At 38.0% G+C, this 21,826-nt stretch overlaps 2 protein-coding genes across 2 annotated transcripts; both read left to right on the top strand.

Moving 5' to 3' along the window:
- The first annotated feature begins 1,678 nt into the window (after positions 1 to 1,678).
- On the top strand, positions 1,679 to 13,654 carry LOC110049795 (neuronal acetylcholine receptor subunit non-alpha-2-like). The gene is made up of 6 exons (XM_020755623.2): positions 1,679 to 2,122; positions 8,867 to 8,964; positions 9,174 to 9,316; positions 9,963 to 10,007; positions 10,235 to 10,344; positions 10,925 to 13,654. Exons 2-6 carry the CDS (start codon positions 8,898 to 8,900, stop codon positions 11,073 to 11,075), a joined length of 516 nt encoding a protein of 171 aa, XP_020611282.2. The 5' UTR covers positions 1,679 to 2,122; positions 8,867 to 8,897; the 3' UTR covers positions 11,076 to 13,654.
- LOC149112605 (neuronal acetylcholine receptor subunit alpha-6-like) lies at positions 11,079 to 12,104 on the top strand. The gene has a single exon (XM_089289349.1). It carries the CDS (start codon positions 11,079 to 11,081, stop codon positions 12,102 to 12,104), a length of 1,026 nt encoding a protein of 341 aa, XP_089145475.1.
- Positions 13,655 to 21,826: the final 8,172 nt, after the last annotated feature.

Below are 21,826 nucleotides of genomic sequence, written 5' to 3' on the forward strand. Positions count from 1 at the left end.
AGACAAGCGACAGCCGGAAATACGTCTGCGTTCGCAGGCTAGTATTTGCGGTAAGTTTATCTCCTTTGGACTGCTTTGACTGTCATGTTACCGATACGTTACAGCCAGTAAACCCACACTGGAAATTGGCCAGTGGAGGTGCCCTGTGACACGCAGGCGAGAAATTGGAATGCCTACAAACGCCCGGTTGTATCAGAATTTTTTCGTTATATCGAGATAATCGTATTATCCAAAGACTGTTTTTCTTGGTATTAAGAAATCTACCGTAAAATTCTGATGATAAGCCCTGAACTCATAGTTGCTAAAAAAGCTTTTTCGCTGGCTGATTTTCAGAAATAAAACATAGGCACGCAAGGTGTGCAGGAGTTATTTTTCGTTTATTAACAGTCGTGTGAATAAATGAAGTGTTGAACTGGCTTTATTATCAGGAGGAGGAATGGAGGCGCGGGGTGGAAGCAGTTACATATACGGAAGAATTTTTGCGCATCCTGAAGACTGATTTGAATTTAAATTTTCATGCGATGATAGGTATGGATAGTTTTACGTGAATAAAAGTATCGCGAGTGGTAAAACTCCCTAGTAAAAAGCACAAAACAAGTCCCACAGTCATTAAATGAACATCGCAAGTCTCTGAGCTTCTCTGGCCAACGTACTCTTACGAAACAAAACACAAGACAACTTCTACGATAGGGGCTTTTATAATTAACATAGCTTGAAAACTTTAGCTCAGTCCCTCTAAGCCCATGGTTGGTTGGTTCGTTTGTTTGTTTTCCTCAGTGGTTGGGGGAATGGAGGACGTTATTAGTTTTATTAGAATTTTGGCTTTTTCAAAACATATATTATTTTACTTGTATCGTAATTAATTCATGTTTTTCTGTCAACTCATTGAATCATGAAATATAGAAGTAGTTCCCGATTGATCGACAGAAAGTATCAGTACCGAACAAAGAAAAATCGTGTCATTTAGTGTTTTCATTTAAAACATTAATTTTCCTCAATGTGTAGCTTTCACCAGTTTGATATATACGACATCTATAGCCTGTTGGAAGCTAAAGCTGTCCTGGTGATGGTGAGAAATTAACCGGGCGAAGGAGAAAGTCCATCCCAAGTTTTTATTGAAATGGCAAGCAAGAAAGAAAATAAGTTTGATTTGCGATCTCATTGCAGTAGCGAGTGACAAGAAAGTGAAAGCAAGTGAAGGGTATGTGGATAGCATATTTGTACCAGTTCTCAATTGTAATTTGTATTTCTAAGTCAGAATTTGTTAATACTTCTATTGCGCGTGTTTACTTATCTAAATCAGCAATAACGACGCAATGAATGATTTGTCGGATCGAGAGATACGTATTGTACAGGAAGTTCAACGACAGAGCCGATAAGGTGGGTAGAGGTGAGTTTCAGAAATTAACAAAATGGCCTGGAGAAACTGATCATTTCAAAAGTAGAACATAATAATGGAGTCATTTCATATCAAATTTCTTATTTCTTATCAGTTTACGTTGAAGTACAGTCGAGCAGAAAGAGGTTTAAAACATGAAATCATTTTTCCCTAGATGACACAGGTTTCGTCTGTCTTTGACGTAAACTGCTTTTAAGATAAAATCTCCTGGAATAACACAATAATAAACTAAACCGCAAGAGGCATTGCAGACTCTTCACCTGCTGTTTGCTTAACGGCTTGAGCAATAAAAACTTCTATTCAGTTCTATTTATCATTCAGCACAGCAAGCTCTCTGCAATCTCTTCCTCATTTTGAGTTTCGATATGTTATGACATGTCATGTGCTGAATATATCAACATAAACACAACAAGCAAACAAATTACACGGCGAGCCGAAGGCGCACCAAGCAAGGTTTAACCAATGTAAACCATGGCAATACAAGACTATGGCTTTTAGTGGAAAACGTCATTGTGTTATCATGCTAGAAGTCATGAACCTAGCTACAATGAGCGACAAAAAGCGACCCAAACCGTATATACGTACCGAACATGCAAAAGAATTTCATTATCACATGATTGACTCGCTGTGATTGAGGTTCTGCGGAGCTGAACCAAGACGTCTCTTCTCCCCACTGCCTGCTTAGTGAAGGCATCAATCTATTACAGTCACGGCTTTTAGATGGTATGTGACCATGACTCGTTTGTGAATTATGATTATAAATTTGTACACTGTTTAATTTCAATTATTCTTGAAAGCAATTCAGTGGGCATGTGACCAACAACTCTGCTTATCGTAAGTAATTCTTGAAAGCGTAAGCCTAAATTTTTCAAGTTTGTCTGACACACTTCTAGAATCTCAACCTTGTTCCTTGTCTACGCTGATTGCCTCGTTGATACGTTATAACTTTGAGATTTTGTTCAGTTAGTTATAAAAGAAATGTTTTTGTGCCCCGATAAAGCGATATACGACTCTTTTGACAACAGAGGCCTCCTAGCATTTTCAACGGAGTATGTATTGTTGCTACGACTGTGTAGACAAGAAATCCAACTGTTTTACGCCTAGTTACCTATTGAAGTAATTCAACCAAGAGTTTCAGAAGCTAATAACTTATTACAACGATTATATTTGTTAATCGACTCGTGAAAACCATTCTACTTCAAGTTACGTTGAAACTTAGAACAGTTGTGGCTACCAAGATCAGGTATACTACAACAATTCTTTTCTTTTTGGGGTTCTTTTGGTCACTTCACGTAAGCTATTGCTCATGCAGCTAAACGAATCAGTTTGAAAAACGTATCTATATAAATAACAAGAGAGTCAAGGGAGCGGTTACGCAACCAATTCAGTAGTATAAACTTTACATGCGAAAACACATTATGAGACGTGATAAAAGATGCCCTCCATTGAATATAACCATAACTTGAGTCCGAAGCTGAGAATGGGACTGAATTCTCAGCAAAAGGCAGTAATGGGCCGCCTAATCACGGTTTTCGACGTCGTCTTGCCGGGTAGGTAAAGCGGTCAGAAATTACAGTGGTTTGTACGGGAATCGGATGGCAAATACCTTTTTTTTAAATCAGTATTGAATTTTGCACAACTTATGAATCGCAACTTTACCATACTAGGTAGCAGATTGTATTCACCAAATTTGAAGGAAGTAGCTGGGCTCAGTTAATTTTTAATTTCCCATATGTTTGTCTACAATTTTCAGTTAACTGAGCGTCTTCTAGCCAAGCTACATAATTCAAACTTGGTAAAAACACTCTTCTACCTAGCACTGTATTTTAACGCTGCGATTCACAGATTGTGTAAAATTCAATTTTTGAAAAAGTTATTTGCCATCGGACTCTCATAAAAACACTATAAGTTCTGACCGCTTTGTCTACCCCGCTAGATGGCGTCGAAAACCGTGATAAGGCTGATTATGCCTATTGTCATTGTTTGGAGAAATTCGTTCTTGATCACTCATTATTACAAAATGACAAACGCGATGGACTCGTACGTTGGTGTAACTCACCAGCGAAGATGAAAAACAGAATAAAAAGCTCCGTATTGCCCTGTTTATTATATTACAAAGAAATTATTTCATTGTGATTGGCCGAGAGCAGGCAATTTATCGTTAATTTTTTATTCCAGTCACAATTTTGTCAATCATATAATGAATGAGTAATGGTATGAAAGCTCTAGCAATTAAGAATTCGTGATATTTTTAAATTTATTTTCAGATTGCACTTCTAAATACTTTTTAGATATCACCGATAGTGTAAACACTTAATTGCACTCGCATTCATACGATTACCAATACAAACATATTGTCTCCTTTACTCTTACCTGTACCGAATAGTAGAGAGTCATTGAGGCAGTTTGCTCACTCGATACCAAACAATATGCTGGTGATCAACGTTTTGGTCTGAAGGATTTAGCTAAATAATGATTGATTGGGAAGCATTTGATGTATTTCAGTAATCATACGGTATTTTAAGTAATCATACGGTTTTTCTCGTTCAATTTGGAATTAATTTGCACATGTGAGTTTTTCGAAAAGCTGAAACTGCACTCGCCGAAGCAGCTCGTGCAATTTCAACTTTTTGAAAAACTCACTCGTGCAAATTAGTTCCAAACTGAACTCGAAACCGTATGATTACTTATTAATAATATAAACATGAAATAATTTGCGTGAAGGAAATGCCGGAAGACCTTTCTTGAAGCCATATTTTCTCATTTGAGAAAACTTTTTTCAACGTTTCCGCACAAAATTTTCCTCATCATTTTACGTAATATCATTGGCTTCAAAATTTCCTATTTTCTTTCATCCAATCATGATCCAGAATTACGATGTTTAATTTGCACTGGTGTTACACTCTTTGCACCGGTGTTACACTTTTTGCACTGGTTTTTATACACTTGAAGTGCACTGCTCTCAGTCAATCAGAATCGAGTAATTTTTTCATGTATATAATTAGTGACATAATAGTTCGCCTCAATTATGAATTGAATACTTTTGGCCATAAAGCAAGCACGACTTTAATCACCTTTGTTATTGGGCAAAAAAAAATGTCACAACAGTTATAACGGGGACCTAAAACTCCTTCCTAGATTTCTTCACCCACAAGAGATCTGGGAACAACGCGAGCACCCAAGTTTGGACAAGTTTGGTCAAAACAAAATGAGGGATGTTTTCTCGAGTAATGACCAATGCTTTGCGGGCGTCATTGGTGAGAAGTTTCACTTCTAAAAGCCCTGAGCTTGAAAACAAAATAAAGAGGTTGTAGTCTGAAAGAAAAAAATAATTAAATTAACACGAAAGTTCACTAATCTAAACCAACGGACAAGAAAAGCTAATAACTGAAGGTGCTGCATGGTATACTTCCACTACAAAAAACGCAAGCCCGAGGAAAATTTGACAAAGTGTGTGTATTTGTTCATAAATATTTGATTGTAATCGGTAATCCCACCTGCCATTAAACCTGGTCTATTTATGTCGAAAAAAATATTCGAATATATGATAGTTTGATTTCACAGAGTAAAAAATAAGATGCTAAGTTATTCTAGTTTGCCTCGGAAGATCCCAGATCTTACCAGACGAGCGAGGAGACAACGACGGCTATTACAACTGAGTTACAAAATAATTCACGCAAAACACGCTGTGAAAGAAAAGGACTCTGATGTGCATTGTAAGATCGCCACACGAAAGAAAAGAACTCGAGATTGTAAAATTTAGGTCTTAGAGAAGGCTCAAGAATAACTCCTTCTCCTTCGAAATATTTAAGAAAATTTTCAAAATTTTTCAGTGGTTGTTTACACCACCCATGGTTTCATTCTTATACCAGTGATGAATTTGATATTGTTAATAAATTTCGGTTTTCACTTTTTGGCAAGTGTTAAATGAGACTTATTCCAGCTATAACTCTAACTATGCGTTGGAGTTGATAAGAGCGCCCGAGTTCGGGATTGCAAAACTAATCTAGAAATACTAATTAAAATTAATATGTGTTTGGCTGTGACAGCCAAAGTTTGCACCAACCAATTTATCTCTCACAGTCTAATAATAGATGCCTATAGAACTTTAAAAGAAAGTACACTATGAAATTTTAATTCAAGGCTCTTAAAGGTAAAAATTAAACAACTTTCTTTTAAACAAAGGAAGCGAAGAGAATGTGATGTGGTTTATTGCGCTGCATGCGAGTGAGAAGATAGAGTATCAACTTTCATCAGATGTATGCTTCCAAGTGGACGAAAATCTACAACATGTAATACTCTGCCAATATAAAAACTCAAAGAGATAAAACTGGTAATGTTTTGAAAGCGTCAGACCACACTTCTAGTTTTGCGTCATAAACCGGATAACAAAAATCAATTCTTGGCAAGGTGAGCTTTGGTATTTTTTTCTACAAATAGATCAATTTCAAAGGAATGCTACGGCTGGTTGGTTTTTCTAACTAGCTAGTTTAATGAGCTACAAGAATTGTAGTTTATTTAAACTAGAGTATCACTGATTTGTCTGGGAAAATATTACTATGCGGACTCGTTTAGTCTTGACACCTCGACATTTTTAGCACGTGATCCTGATTCTGAATCTTTGTAAACAAAGAGGTCGACAGCGGCTTTGTGCTATTTGGTTTTTATGGTGCTCGTTCGAGTTATTTCAATACGACAAATTTTCTGAGAGCATACTGAGCTGGTAATGACCAAGTAAGAAACAAATAGAGATAGTTTTCATTATTAAGCGCTGGTAGCATGTCAAGGGTATAATTGTCTAGTTTGCGGCTAGGCTATTGGATCGCGCGCGAAACGGGAGATGCGCTGTACAAAATCGAATATACGTATAATGCTAACCAAATATAAAAACTACATAAGTATACACGCCCGGTGTCTTTTTCATAAAGCCTACTCTACTGAGATCTGCAAGTTTTAGTCGATGTAACTTTAGGCAATTTAATGCGTCGTTCGGCGACTTAAAAAGGACTTTATTTACCTCGATTGATAAAACCTTAAGTAAGCAACAGTCTCTCTTTATGTCCTTTATACTTTGATTATCTTTTATAAATGAACAAAAGATACCGCAATGGGTATTATCCTCAGGTTAAACAGTAAGAAACACAAGGTAACTGTCAGAATATGTAAAGACTGAGTATAAAGACTGACAGAGATTCAACACCATTCGGCGGAAACACGAGTACTAGCCAACTTCATGCAATGATAAAACAAAGAAACTTTGGACTTGTAACCCACTGTGTTAATTATCAAGTATGTACACATATTTATTCAACGTAACACCAACAGGTTTTTATTAAGCGAATCCCAGGTTCCCATCTGGTTTATTCATGTGACAGGTCAGGGTTTTATTGCAGTAAATTCTATTCAGTTGCCTATCGGTGTTGGAACTAACCTTTCTTTCAATATTACAACAGCTTCCAATTTTAAAGGCGAATTTTCTTCAAGTTTTTATATATCGGAATTACTCTAAATAGAAACTTGGAAAATTCACCTTTGCGGTTCACGATCGGATTTCCGTACGTGCTGTTAAGTCTGTAAAATTTGGTCATTTCACGTCGTCGTTTTGCACAAGACGTGTAGAGCCATTGTATAGCGATATCCCCGTGGTAGTTATCGTGTTTTGGGATGCAAAAGTAGCACCCAAAGGTTCTCCACAGTATCAGAAAAGTTTTTAAGGAAAACGACCAATTTTTTAAGTTTAAAAGACATGTTTCGACAGAACTTCTGTCATCTTCAGTTGAATGAATGATTACAAAGCAAGTTGAATAATAAGTAGGCAAAAATGCTAATTAAGACAAATAGTAACAACAGAACGTGAAAAGGTGTAAATTAAAAGGATAATTTTAGATTTACATGGTGTAATTGCTGATTGAGGTAAGGTAGTTCTTTTTGAATCAAATTAGTTTTTTCTTCCTTTAAGATAGGTAACCTTTTTGGTGTGAAAGACCCTATCCCCGGCGGGCTTCGTTCACGTGTGGTTTATAAGTTTACATGTGCGGGCTGTAATGCCTGTTATGTCGGCGAAACCTCCCGACATTTTTCCACACGCGTACGTGAGCACTTAGCCGTTGATAGGGCCTCTCACATCTTCAAACATCTTCAGAATTCTGAACGTTGTCGCTCATTGTGTTCAATAGACTGCTTTCATATTTTAGATCACGCCACTACCAGCTTTCAACTCAAGATAAAGGAGGCTATCCATATTCAAAAAGAACTACCTTGCCTCAATCAGCAATTACACCATGTAAATCTAAAATTATCCTTTTAATTTACACCTTTTCACGTTCTGTTGTTACTATTTGTCTTAATTAGCATTTTTGCCTACTTATTATTCAACTTGCTTTGTAATCATTCATTCAACTGAAGATGACAGAAGTTCTGTCGAAACATGTCTTTTAAACTTAAAAAATTGGTCGTTTCCTTAAAATCTTTATGTCTGCTGCTATCTAGACCTTTTGGAAACATCACAAAAGTTGTATTACCGAGGGGATGAGTCGGTGTCATAAAATGAATAACACTGTCTTTAGCTAAAGAGGGGAAAGCCACATCATCCGTTATTAGTTTTCATTCGAATCCTCTTGGTTCTTATACGCAATGTTCGTGTTTCTGAAACAATGATAGTTCTTCAATCTAGACACAGTTATTAGAGGGAATGGTTAAGAAACCTGGCAAAGTTCTTTGTTGTATGTTTTTTGGATATTTTGACCCTGTACAAAACCCGGCAAAACACAAACGATGGTTATGCGTGTGCTCATACAACTAACCAAAAGAAGCATTGCGATTATGTAATTTATGCATAGTCAATGAGCATAAAACAAAAGATGCGCAGGGAAAAGGACCTACATAAATCTAGGCCTGTTTGTTTGTTTGTTTCTTTGATGTTTACTGAGCTTCTTAACCATTTCCCTCTATTAACTATGATCTGGAGTCTTATTGAATGACGCCGTACTACCTATTTACAGCTTTGCAATACTGAACTTACTTCACTAGTAGTACTTGCAATTTACAGTAATTAGAAACCTTGCTTACAATTCTAAGGCTATTTACACTACTAACATTACACACCATGCTAACGTGAACGTTTCTGACCAATCAGAAGAGAGTGCAAAGATTTAACTTGCTGCAACATAAAATAGTTGCTAAACAACGGAATAAGCCATATTCGTATTCCCGGTATTGGACTGGAACTAGCTTGCAACTGAGGCTAATGTGGGCAGTCTCTTCAAATGCAAATGACATCTATCTCTTTTCAATGATAATTCCCCACATGAGCCTCTCTTGCAAGCTAGTTCCAGTCCACTACCGACAATACGAATTGGGTCTATTGGTCAATGATGAGAAACCGTCGACGGACTGTTAACACTAAACTTTCATAAATTACATCCAATACAGATTGGATAATGGAATTTTCTGACTTTCTGATCATAGATAAAGACGATACAAATTCGACAGTGCGGCAATGGCACCTTTACACAGAAGTCGCAGTTTGCTTATCACTATGGCTACCTTCTCTCTATTGACCTCAGGTAACAGTCAGTCATCTTGGCGAAGTATTGATTAAGTAGAAATAACTGAATAGTTACAGATATGTGCACATGGTAAATTATAGAAAATCACGAAGATAAACAGGCTCGTCATACATTTAAGAGTAATTTCCAGGTACAATATTAACTGAATAAAAGCAAAAGTTGATCCATAAAATGACAGATGTTTCGATCTTACTTTTCTTTTTCAGCGCGAGCGGCAAATCCGTCAGCCGAACAAGTTCTGATTTCAACGCTTATGCGTACTTACAACAGAAACGCTCGTCCAGTATTTGACAGAAAAAGGGCCACAAATGTCACGTTTGGACTTGAGGTTGTTCAGTTAGTGAACGTGGTAAGACTAAAAATCTCCAAGTTGAACAAAGAAATCCGTAGCCTACAAGGAAAGCGTGACGGATCACTGGAGTAGTAAAACCTTGAGAGCTGGCCCCAGACTTAAATTTGTTTCAATGTTCATTTGCCACTTCAGAAACAAGAAAAGTCTGGGGCGAGTCTCACCTCGCAGTCTCTTGTGGAATCGTTACTATAGACAAAACAAACTATAACGTGAGAAGTCATACCGTCCCAGTAACAGAAAAAAGAGACTGAGAGACGAGACTTCCCCAGTTTTCTTCTTGTTTCAAAAGTAACTTATTCATTTGCCAGTTAATCGTATAATGAATAATTAAGTAGAATGACAAGGATAACGACTGAAAGACTGCTCAAATAGCATTTTTTTTGTCCACTTAGAGTTCACTCTCGCGCACTCTGAAGGAAAACAAAAAGTGTGTGTACAGACTAAAACAGCAGACTGCAGCTAAATTTGTACTCAGATCATGAGTTTAACAAGATCGGACATCTCACAGTTTTGTTAAGTGTCCATTTTATGGAAGGCGTTAGTTTAGATCCGGGCAATCTTCGGGTCCGGGCCCGCCCGTTAAGACTTCAGATTGCTATGTTGGATTGCCATTTGAATTAACCAGGTTTGTATTCCTTTTTAGGATGATCGTAATCAGATGCTGACGACAAACGTATGGGTAAGACAAGTAAGTAATTTTTCCATCACCCGTGCGTACATTTTCAGCTACGAAATATTACTTGTACCCAAGACATCCTGAAATGTCAGTCGTCTCCACCCCCCTCTTCCCCCGCCCCCCTGCCCGCATCCCGACCACCAGGGACTTTGAGCTGATACCGGAGGGCGACTGGCATTTTTATGCTACAACTTGGAACGTGCCCAACTGTTTGACATAAACGATATAATTCATTTTAGAGGTGGAGAAACGAGCTGTTAACCTGGAAAGTGGGCAAGTACAATGGAGTGAAAACAATAAGAATGGATCCAAACTTAGTGTGGATACCAGATGTTGTGTTATACAACAGGTACGTATCTGTTTTAAGACAAAACATGTCAACATCGTCAAACGAGCTGAGTGACTGTCAGTCTTGTTGTAACAAAACCTGAGGCTGTCAATCTCAGAGCGAATTTTAATTTAAAAGTGCACGTTTATTTTTAGGACAGGAGAAAACCAGTGACCCCGGAGAATAAAAAACAAACAAACAAACCTACTTATGACTCCCGGCAGTGATCGACCCTTAGCCATATTGGAGCCAGTCCACCGTAGGAAAAAAGATGCTGGCTGTACATTTTACCACAATATCACGCGAACCTTACACAACCCAGAAACTACAAGAAAAGCCATATTTTTGCAATGTTGTCCCTGTGCTAGCGACTTAGTGTATGCCATGGGTTTGAAGTTTTTAGAACTTTTCTGTACGTTTTCAGTTTGTGAGCGTTATATAAGTTTTCGTGCGCTAAAAATCATGGGTGCTGAAATGTACCAGTCACCAACATAGTATTGCGACCCCTTACAAAACTGCACAAACCCTTCTCCTATAAAATAACCCCCTATCCAACTTGACGTCAAGGGGAAGTTTATCAAGAGATTTTTTTTTCTTTCAGTGCAGACAGTGTGTTCAGCGGTGGCCTTGATAAGTATAAGACACGCGTCATCATTGAAAACGATGGACGTAACGCTTGGTACAGTCCAGCCTCGTTCCGAAGCACTTGCAACATAGACGTGACGTATTTCCCTTTTGACGAGCAGACATGAACGATGAAATTTGGCTCGTGGACCTTCGTTGTGACGGACCTGGATATTGAAGCCGAAACGTCACCCACATTCTCCGATAAGTACGTAAAAAGCGCCGAGTGGGACCTCATTAAAGCCTCCAAGAAGCGAAATGTCGAGTTCTACGAGTGCTGCAAAATTCCATTTGCCGATGTCACAATCGAGATGGTTATCCGCCGTAAGCCGCTGTTTTACGCGTTCAACTTGATCACTCCGTGTATGATTATGCTGTCCATGATCCTCCTCGGGTTTTTCCTTCCGCCTGAGTCAGGCGAACGAATCACGCTAAGCATCACGGTCCTCTTGGCCATGGCTGTCTTTCTGCAGCTCGTAGCGGAGACTTTGCCGCGCAATTCAGAAACAATTCCTCTACTCGGTAAGTTTTACATCACGATCATGGTGGAAATCTCGGTGTCACTAATGTCAACTTGCTGGGTATTGAACATTCATCACAGAAATTCCGGTCGCTCTATCGTGAAAATTCCTGTATGGGTCGAAATCTTCGTCCTTGGATGGCTGGCGAATATACTGTGCGTGAGGAAACCAGGCGCCCAAAACGACGAAAGTTCCCTTGTCGAAAAACAGGAAAATGATGGCGGCAACTGTGATGATGATGATAACAGTGAAGTTCAAGTGAGGGTTGCATCGCAAGAACTTAATGGAAGGAATACTTCTATGAACGGTGAGGCGCATGCGCTGCTATCCATGAATCATAAGAAGACTCCAAAGTGTCGATCGATCACACAGATTCAGAAAAGGCTTTCACAACAAAATGGTGTAACAAAAATATCGGGTGACAAAAAGAAAGGAACAGAAAATAGCTTCGCACAGGACTTGGCAGTCCTGGCTGAACACACGAAATTGAACCGAGAAATCGAGCAAAATCAGAAGAAATGGAAGCACGTTGCTATGGTGATGGACCGGTTCTTTTTCTGGTTTTTCATTATCACTGTTCTGATCTCCACGTTACTGATATTCAAGGAGAAAATACGACAAGGAAGGAATGGTTGAATGATTAAGCTAGTCCCAGCTTTTAAAACTTGTAAAACGAAACCTGGGCGTCTAGAGCTCACAGCTCGTGCATGATCACCAGTGCAATTATAACCACAGATACAAAAGCAACAACTTTCAATTCCAAGAATATCCCTGTGATCCACATTTAACAATTTTACTCGATTCAAGGCAGCAGAACGGGACATGCCAACAACATGATATGTTCAAGTGAAGCTGAAGTCTCGGTGCCCACTGGTTTTTGTAGAAAATAGGAACCCCACTGTCTAAAGGCCAAGTTCAGGCAACATTTTCTTGTAACTTGTCGCCCTACATTGTTACCTTGCAAGTTATTTAAACCAATCGTGTGGCAAGTTCCGACAACGGGTTGCAAAAAGTCGAACCTCCCATATAAAAAGGACGGGGGGGGGGGGCGGTGCTCATTGGAAATTTTAAAAAGAACCCGTAAGAGGTACCAAGATCTTGTTTTGTGAGCGCGGATGGAATATTTTTTCACCCCCAAGAGCCACCAATGCTAAAACAAAAACACATTTACTGACACTTTTACTCTTTTACAGCTCCTACTGTGGGACTTAAGAGACACATCAGCCGCTTTTTTAACCCCTAAAAGGTACGACCAGCACCCCCGTTTTTTTTATATGGGAGTCCCCATCCCACGGGGAACGCCGGCGCGGTGGTAATACACGACAAGTTGCAAAAAAATATTATCCGTGTTACTCGACCTCAATTAACTGTTCTCCAAGAAGAATACTTTGAACATTATTAATATTATTACTTTAAAAAGGTTTCCTAAGGCGATAAAAAGGAACAGTAAAACTCTCAGACGGTTAAATGCGTTAATACATTGTAAAACTCAACTGACCTTCCGAATCACCAAACATTTCACCAGTTACCTCGTAGGTCGACAGAATAGGTAGGGGATATTTCGAGGAATATTCGACATCGTTCCCAGCAATTTTTCAGCGGAAACCAGGAAGGCTGGAAAACACCCCTTGTTAGGTCAAGTTACCATGCAAAGTTTAGGAAATATGCGAAGTTTCATATGAAACAGTTACAAAAGCATGGTTATGGGACCACAAACTTGGCAATTTTTTAAAAGAAATGTATACCAAGGGATTATTTGGCAAATTTATAAGGTTATTTTTTGCTTGAATGAAAAAAATCCATAAAGCGAGGCGTCGCCGAAGTGGTCCATTTCACGTTCGCCGTTAAATTCGCAGCAATGTTCACGAGTTAACTCGACGTCACTTCTTTTTTTGAAGCTCTGGTTATTCTTCCTTTTCAATTCGGCAAGAAATCTCGCGACCCTACAGGATCACTTGAATGTTTTTTTTTTCCCCTTTTTTATCTTTTCAGCGTATTTGTCCGAGAAATTTCCGATGCTCAGCCGAGCTTTCGCGACATTTTTCTTACTCAGGTATGAATTTATTGTTGATAAACAACGACGGAATATTGATCAAAGTCATGGAGGGAGATAATTTCGGGTTTAAGCCGAGTTTAAGAAATGGATGTTTTAACCAAGAAATAAAAGGACGTTTCGCTCCCAAAAACCTTCCTTAACCTGAGATTTCTTCATTCATTAAAAGTTTAAAATTTTTCTCACATTAACAGACAGTTGCCGTTAGAACATTAAGTTTCCCGCCCTTTTCTCATGGGTGAGAGCACAGTCGAAGTATGGGTTGTCGTCTGAACAGTCAAGTTAAGACCTAGAGTTAAAGACAGAGTCAAAGTTTTGAATATAAAATCACTCAATTTGTTTTAGTGTTCTCAGGATGCTTTAACCGTATCAAACCCACGTGACCATTCCAACGTACATCGTTTTGCTCATTAAAACCTTTGTCAATGACCTCTTTAACTGGATTCCATAAGAGCAAACCCTTTGCATATTTGAGTTTCCTGAGGAGAAAACTGCAGGAAGAGAACCTGACCGCCATCGCTATTATGTAGCCAGTAAAGGAAACAGAAAGAAGGGTAGTCAAAATGGGCGAAAGGAATGGCGAACATTTTTCTTCCCTCAGGCCTTAAGTTTGCTCTCTCTCTCCAGCAGGATACGCCTACAGTTGTAAAGTAAACCTGGAAAAATAAGATTTTAAGAAAAGTGGTTGCAATGCTGCCGAGCTACACGAAGTCAACGAGACAGCTCAAACACAAGTTTTATTATACCGGTAATACCTAGATTTAGCCAAGCCTAAAACTGGAGCTCCTGACTACAATAAGTTAAGGTGGTATGGTACCCTCAATATGGACCAAAAAGTTTGTTTAAATATGGTGAAGAAAGATCAATTGTGTGCTATTGCACTCAAGAAGAGAAATTAAATTCATAGAGTTTTACTCAAAATGGTTGCTATGGAAACCAGCCACGGCCTTTTGAAGTAGTGTTTTATAGTATTGACGCCAACACTTCCTGCTCTTTTACAAAACAAGAATTGACTGTCAAATAAGCATATCATGTAAGTTTCTGTTTTGTTCTGTGCAATGAACCTAAGTTTTGACAGTTTACTCTTATTTTCAGTGCTTTTTACAGCTTTATTTGGAAATAACCTTATTTTTTACCACACCCAGTGGACAAATCATCTCATGTCACGTGACAGACCTTAAAATGTTACGATTTTTTTGGTTTATATCATCACGACACTATCGGTCTTTGATGAGCCCAAGTTTCAGAAATTCTACTTAAAAGCCTTGCAAAGTAGAAATGTTGGCGCGAAGTCAGTCGGTACAAAAGTAAACTTTTGAGAAAAATGCACTTTAAGTTTCCTACACGAAGTATTAAGCATTTAACGAGCCACAAATAGAGGGGGGTGCAGATTGGATCTCGGGGGAGGGGGTGCAATGGTTGTTCTATTTTGTAAAAAGTTACCGCAGTTGTGGGAAATATTCCTTGTCATAAGGGAAATGAATGAGCCTGTGATGGCAATTTGAGGCAAAGCTTTTCACAAATAATTACACCAATCGAGTTGTGCATGTCTTAAAAGTTTTTTCTAAATAGTTTCGTTCATATAAGTTAAAAATAATCTATTTTTGGTCACGTTCTTATAGTAAACAGTCGTTGCTATGGCCGTTGCCACGTGAAAAAACTTATACCACTGTGTACTTTCCTTAAATTTCACACTCATCTGGAAGGAAATTCGGCAAGATCGTTTCAAAATGTTTTTAACAAGTCCTCAAGGGTCTTAAGTCTTGTATTTCCAAGAAATTGAATTTTTCATGAACATCGCCATATTTTAGGGTACCATACCCCCTTAACCTGGCTTGAGCTTGCAATCCAATAAAAAATCAGCCCCTGGGCAGCGGTCAAATTCAAAAAACACGTGAACTCGATGAGCTCTTGACTTAAACCCGAGATATCGTCACCTGATACTGGTCAGTGGATGCCATATTTTGGCAGTTGTCAATTGGCCATATCATATTAGTATAGGTAATCGTACGATTTCGAGTTCCAGTCGGAATTAATTTGCACGAGTGTTTTTTTCAAAAAGCTGAAATTGCACGAGCCGCTTCGGCGAGTGCAATTTCAGCTTTTTGAAAAACTCACAAGAGCAAATTAGTTCCAAATTGAACGAGAAAAACCGTATGATTACTTATTAATAATATAAACCCGAAAAAATTCGCGTGGAGGAAGTGCCGGAAGATATTTCTTGAAGCCATTTTTCCTCATTCGAGAAAACTTTTTTCAAAGTTTACGCACAAAATTCTCGTCACCATTTTACGTGATATCATTGGCTTAGAAAATTTCCTGTTATCTTTCAGCCAGTCAAAATCCAGAATTACGATGTGTAAACTGCACTGGTGTTACGCTTTTTGCACTGGTGTTACACTTGAACTGCACTGCTTTCAGCCAATCAGAATCGAGTAATTTTTTCATGTATATTATTAGCCGGAGTATGGCCGCCATGTTGCGCCATTTTGTCGTCGTCGCCGCCGTGCGTACGTGCCCACGAGCGATACCGCTAGCCATGATGACCGTGAGAATATCAATTCGTGGATTCCTATGAGTATGGAGCTCCGCTATGAAAATGCTTCCAGTTTTGATGCGAAACAAGTTCTCATTGTAGAAACAGCTGAAGATGTCAAAAACAAATGGAATTCACAAGTGAAGCAAGAATAATGATTTTGTACGCAACGTTCAAGTTTGGTTTGACCTCTTGGCATTGGCGGTGTTGTAGGGTTCTTTTCTGACATAACGCAGTGGCTTTATTCATCGTATCTCGGTTTTTGTGGTGTGCATATAAATGCACGTCCAAGTGTAACTAAGCTATGAAACTTAAATTTTGTATTCACGAAATCAAATAATCATTAGAAAGCTTCTTAAATAGTAACTGCTGCAAGTTATTTCCAGTTACGCCCCACTGTTTTGAATGAACTATCTACCGCCCCGCGTGAAGTGTGCTGCTTTGAAAAAGAGTTTGCCTAAACTTCCTTTGTAAAAGTGAACAAAATTAAACTTAGTCCATCAATAAAATTCTAGTTTTAAGCGACCTTCAACCATTCATTAATGTTTTATTTATAGCGCTTCCTAACTTCGAAATTGACCCGATGAAATCTATTTATTTGACGCGGCTCGATTTTTGTTTGTCTTAGAAGTCATGTTGGGGATTTGATTAAAAGTTTAAGGATATATTTACATTTTCAAAATATATTTTCCGGATTCCTTGTACCAAAATAATTGACAACGAGTCGGCTAATTAAAACAAGTCGGAACTGAATCGAAGCCGACAACCAAAGAAAAACACCAGGGTTTCAGTTGTCATATTTGATGGTCAAGTGTTTTGCAGCGACGCTGTTGAAACACAGGGAACAACCTAGTGTCCTAAAATAGAGTTTGCATGGCGCGTCAGTGCTCACTGTGTAGCAATATTAAGGTAAGCTTTTCATACTTTAAAACTGCAGATATGAAACCGAAACTGCTTTGGATCTCTAAAATTTTATTTTCACATGTAAAAACACTTTTGAAAAGCCAACACAACTTTGTTTTACCGTTAATACCAAATTTATGTGTGGTTGTAAATTAGTCAGCGCAGTGTTTCCTCAGTGTCAAACGTTTACTGTGTTCTGTAACTGTGTTCTCTGGAAATAACATGAGACTAATATCGAGAAAAATATTCCAGAGATAGGTGCTCTGTGAGGTAACATATGAAGAGTTGTACAATACAAACTTGATGTACATCTAACAAGTCCATGCCCGCCCACGTATTAGCTGTATGTATAGTAATATTGTATACAACAAATTCGTGTATGTAAAGTGTTCGTACACAAAATTGGGTCAGTCTCCGATCAAGTCGACATTGAATTTTTTGAGGTGTGCTCTTCGATTATCTTATTGGACGAGCAAAGCCGATGCACGTTCGTTGCTAAGTTGGTTATGCCAAAATTACACTGTGCAACGAAGGACTAGTTTCAACTGTTATAGAGCTGGCTTCAGTTTATGGTTTCGGCACTTTAATCCTCCATGCAGTGTTTATGTATAAAATTCATGGGTTTTTTTTCGTCATAAGCTCAGGGTTTATCTTAATTAAAACTGGACTTGCAGTTTCAAAGTAAAAGACTCGCTGCACTTAAAAAATTGGGTTCCCAACGCAATGATACGAAATCTTTCAGCTTGGAGGAAGGAACACCTCTGCATTGTACTGTTTGGTTTTTTCCCTTAAACGAAACGATATCTTCCACCCTTACTTTACGTATTACTCCGATAAACTCGGAATTCTTTTTTTAAAACCTTGTGTCTTCCTCATTTTTTTTTTTCTTTTAGGCCAACTTCAACATGCACCATCATTTTTTTCTTTCATAAAATGTACATTTTACGTGGGCTTGTTGGAGTGTATTTCAACAGCCAACATGATGCGGTGCTTCCTCAGGAGATTCACAGATCACCTTCACGTTAGCAGAGGTTTATGACTAGCAGTCACTTCATGTTCCTAAAAGATCTCCCCTTTGTCTTAGTACAGCGGACAGAACGGGCAAGAGACATGAAACCTTTAATTTTCTTGTAATGAATCGTTACATGATATCAAACCTATTGAATACTTTTACTAACACAGTGTTATGTTGGAAAAATGTCCACAATTAAAACATAGGTCCGCAATGTACCCATAGCACCAAGGCGAAAAAGTTGAGAATTACGTATACTTCTTATTAATCCTTTGAAGCTGAAATGAGTTAGAGCCTTTGTCTTTAAATAAACAAGCCTGATATTATTTTCTTCTGACTGTAGCCAGTTCCCTGACTCGCAACCCACGGTGCTCTTGTACATGTTCGCAACCGATTACCATGCAGTGTCAGAACAAGAAGTTTGTCTCTATTTAAGGGATCGCAAAGATTTCTCGGATTCATAGAAAAACGTAAAAACTTATTAATTCCTTATTAGAGTAGAAACATAGCTATGAAGTAAATTAATTGTACTCGTCAAACTTCTCCTAAATACCAATAGTGTCCCAATTTCATTAAAGGAATTTAAAACCTCGGTATTAATAGCATATCACTTAGCTCCTTCGAATGGCTGATAGAACCCTCGCACCGCGTGACTATGTTTCTAATCAGGGTAGAAGCAGGTTTGGAGAACAAAAAAAATACAGTCAATCTGGCTGTCTGTAGACTCAATTGCGGGAACAATTGTGGGACACTAGTTCTGCACTAGTTGCGAGTGAAGAAATACCTGTACGATTAAGACCAGTTTTCTTAAAAAGATCAGTACCTAAATAACTAAAAGTGTCATGAGAAAGGCCGTTACAAGTTCTTTACACTTAGCTCTGTATATTTCATTTTCATTAACTGCCTCTATGATTAATTTTAAACAACTGCCTTTATTGCACCACTAGAAAAGTGGCGAGAGGTGACTAAGAAAAACAAATGCTCATAACAGCAACATCCCACTGAAGGCTCCACGCCCACATAAATAACGAACCATTGAAAGTTGCTTTGGAAAAATAGTCCGAGACACAGGTAACCTTCCCCTAAAACGCGAATGGCGGCTAGTCTGCAGCCTTGCAGAGCTAAACGCTTTGGCAACTAAACCACAGAAAAAGAACGTATATCATGTTGAGTTCACTAAAATCGAGACAATTTTGTTTAATGACCGGGAGAAGATTTCTTTTGAATCATCTGACGCGATAGCTTATATGCAAGTAAGAGTATGATCTATACAGGGTTAAAAAAATAATAATAACGTGCGGCGCCTCAGTCGAAACAATAGACTGACATTTTCAGCATACTCTGTAATTGATCTTTGACACGTTAAAACAATTCATCAGTGCAAAAGAGGAAAAATGGTTAATGTTAAGAAATGAAGTTCTTCTAACTGAATCCTCGTTATTAGACTGGAACTTGCTTGCAGTTGAGGCTCATGCATTAAAACAGGATAAATGCTATTTGCATTTGAAAGGACTTCTCGCATTAGCCTCAGTTGCAAGCTACTAGGTCAAGTCCAAGACCGAGAATACGAACATGATCTATTGTAGGAAATTTAGGCATGATTTCTAGTCGTGTTCAAATTTGGATTCAGTGAGTTTCTTTTAGGAGCAAAAGAGGCCGTCTTTTGCTCCTAAAAGAAACTCACTGAGTCCAAATTTTAGTTGGGGCGAAAGATTCCTAAGTGTAGAAAATCCCTGTCTATTAGTGGATTCAATATACCGTAATTCAAAGTCCTAAGATTTAAAAAGTTTTGTTCGAACACTGATTGCCCATTTTGACCGAAGTTTCTTCATAGATCTCGTTCTGCAAATAGAAGCTCCTTAATGGTGAATGATTAAGGTACCTTAAAATATTTAATAATGCTTTTTTACACAGGCACACGCAGAGCGACATAAAATTAGTAGATGCACTTCTGAACTGTTTTCAGTATAATTTTCGGTTACTTTCCTTGTGCAAAGTTTTATATCTTGAAAAATTGTTTTATTCCGAGAACGATTAATTTATTCCGGCAGAATTTTGATCAAATAATTCCAAACCAATTTTATTTTTACAAATATTTGTTACATGCTCACTGTCACAATTTTTCAGTGTTTCACAGCTCAAACAATAGTTTGTCAATTCAATGGCAAACATTTCAACTGAACAATAGTTGCGGCATATAATAGTTAATATGTTGAAAAAGGGAAAATCACTATTCTTTATAAGCTTGCTGACAAAATTTTTCATTGTTTTACAGCTCAGGAAATTGTTTTCCAAATCAGCGCGGTGGCAAATATTTCAACTGAACAGTAGTTGTGGCACATCGTTAACTGACTTGCCGATTTTACAATGTCGCTGAAAGCGAACCAAGTTATAATATTGTGCAGTACAAATTCAGCAAATTAAGTATGAAGAAAAAAGGGGTGACAGTGTTTTCGTTTAGCGTTAGATTATGGCGTTATAATGACACGAAAATAATTTGGTACACGTCACGTTTCTTAAATTAGAAACAAATTGAATTCTTATTAAAATCTAGCTGGCTTTATGTTATAACTACAACAACCTTTTAGTTATGGTGATCAGGGTTAGGAACCTGGAGAAAGTGCGAGATTGTACTTGAAATTAATTCCTGTACGATTATTAGATGAACCACGAAAACTTAGAAGTTTTCGAAAAGAGAAAAAGAGCAAGAGAAACGAAAGAAAAGTAATACCTTTGTGTATATTTGTAAACCTATCAGCTTTTTCTTACTGGTTTGTTCTTTTCCATTTACATCCATGACAACTTTTGCATTTTCGTAAATCAATAATTAAAGAGTTTAGGAGATTTTTCATCAATTCGTGGGAATATGAGGTCTGCCTATAATCAAATCCGATTTGATCAGTTTCAACCAGTGACAAAGAAACTCACCCGGCAGGTGGCTACAAACTCGATCAAAGACTAAAGGATAAAAAAATTACTTCGAAACCACTTTATCAAGACCACGCTGCAAAATTCATTTTGCTCCAACTATATACTCACTGCTGCTGAGCCTTTGAGAAGAACGTCTCTTACCTTTTAGTAGTTTCACTTTCGTTTGTCAGTGTTTATTACATCGACGTCAACAAAGTGGCCAATTTCCGTCGATGCGAATTCTTCCTACATCAGCTTTCAAACAGCGAAATCTTGGTTGGATTAAGAGTGCTTTTTTCCTGTCGCTCCCAGGAAAATCAATTTATGTTTTACTACTCCGACCTCGCGTTGTTTTAAAATTTATACTCTTTCATGTCATCATCAAAAGTGTTTGCAGCGATTAGACTGAAATCAAACCATCTACTTGAATCAAAGATCGACATTAATCGCTACTCCAGAGCAAGCATCCAGAGGCAAGTATCATGAAACATATTACCAGTGCTACAGTTTAAAATTTTGTCGTCTATCGTAAACAGTAATGTATGCTTTGATATTGGAGGTTTTTAACACTCACACGCAGGTGTGAAGAGTAAGTCGCGTCACTTAAGACTTACCCTTTAGCCTCCATACAACACACACCTAATTTGAATACGCTTTCATGTTTTGGAGGAAGAATGAAGTTTAGGTTACCATTTCTGTGCCCGCGAAATAATACATGCCATTATGATTATTATTATAGTTTTTTTTTTTTAAATTGATATGATATATTTCATTCCTCTCAATCTTCCCTTCTTTTAATAGCTGATAATTCAGTTCAGTTCTGCTGTTGCCATTACGCACTGTTCATCATTCACTTCATAACTGATGCTTGATTCATGTACTGTTTCACTCCTTTTATTCCGTCACCTTCAAGATAAATCCATCCGTATCTACTGACTTATAGC

The sequence above is a fragment of the Orbicella faveolata genome, unplaced genomic scaffold, assembly GCF_042242905.1.
Source record: "Orbicella faveolata isolate gen_17 unplaced genomic scaffold, um_ofav_v1 contig_2, whole genome shotgun sequence".
Taxonomy (NCBI): Eukaryota; Metazoa; Cnidaria; class Anthozoa; order Scleractinia; family Merulinidae; genus Orbicella; species Orbicella faveolata.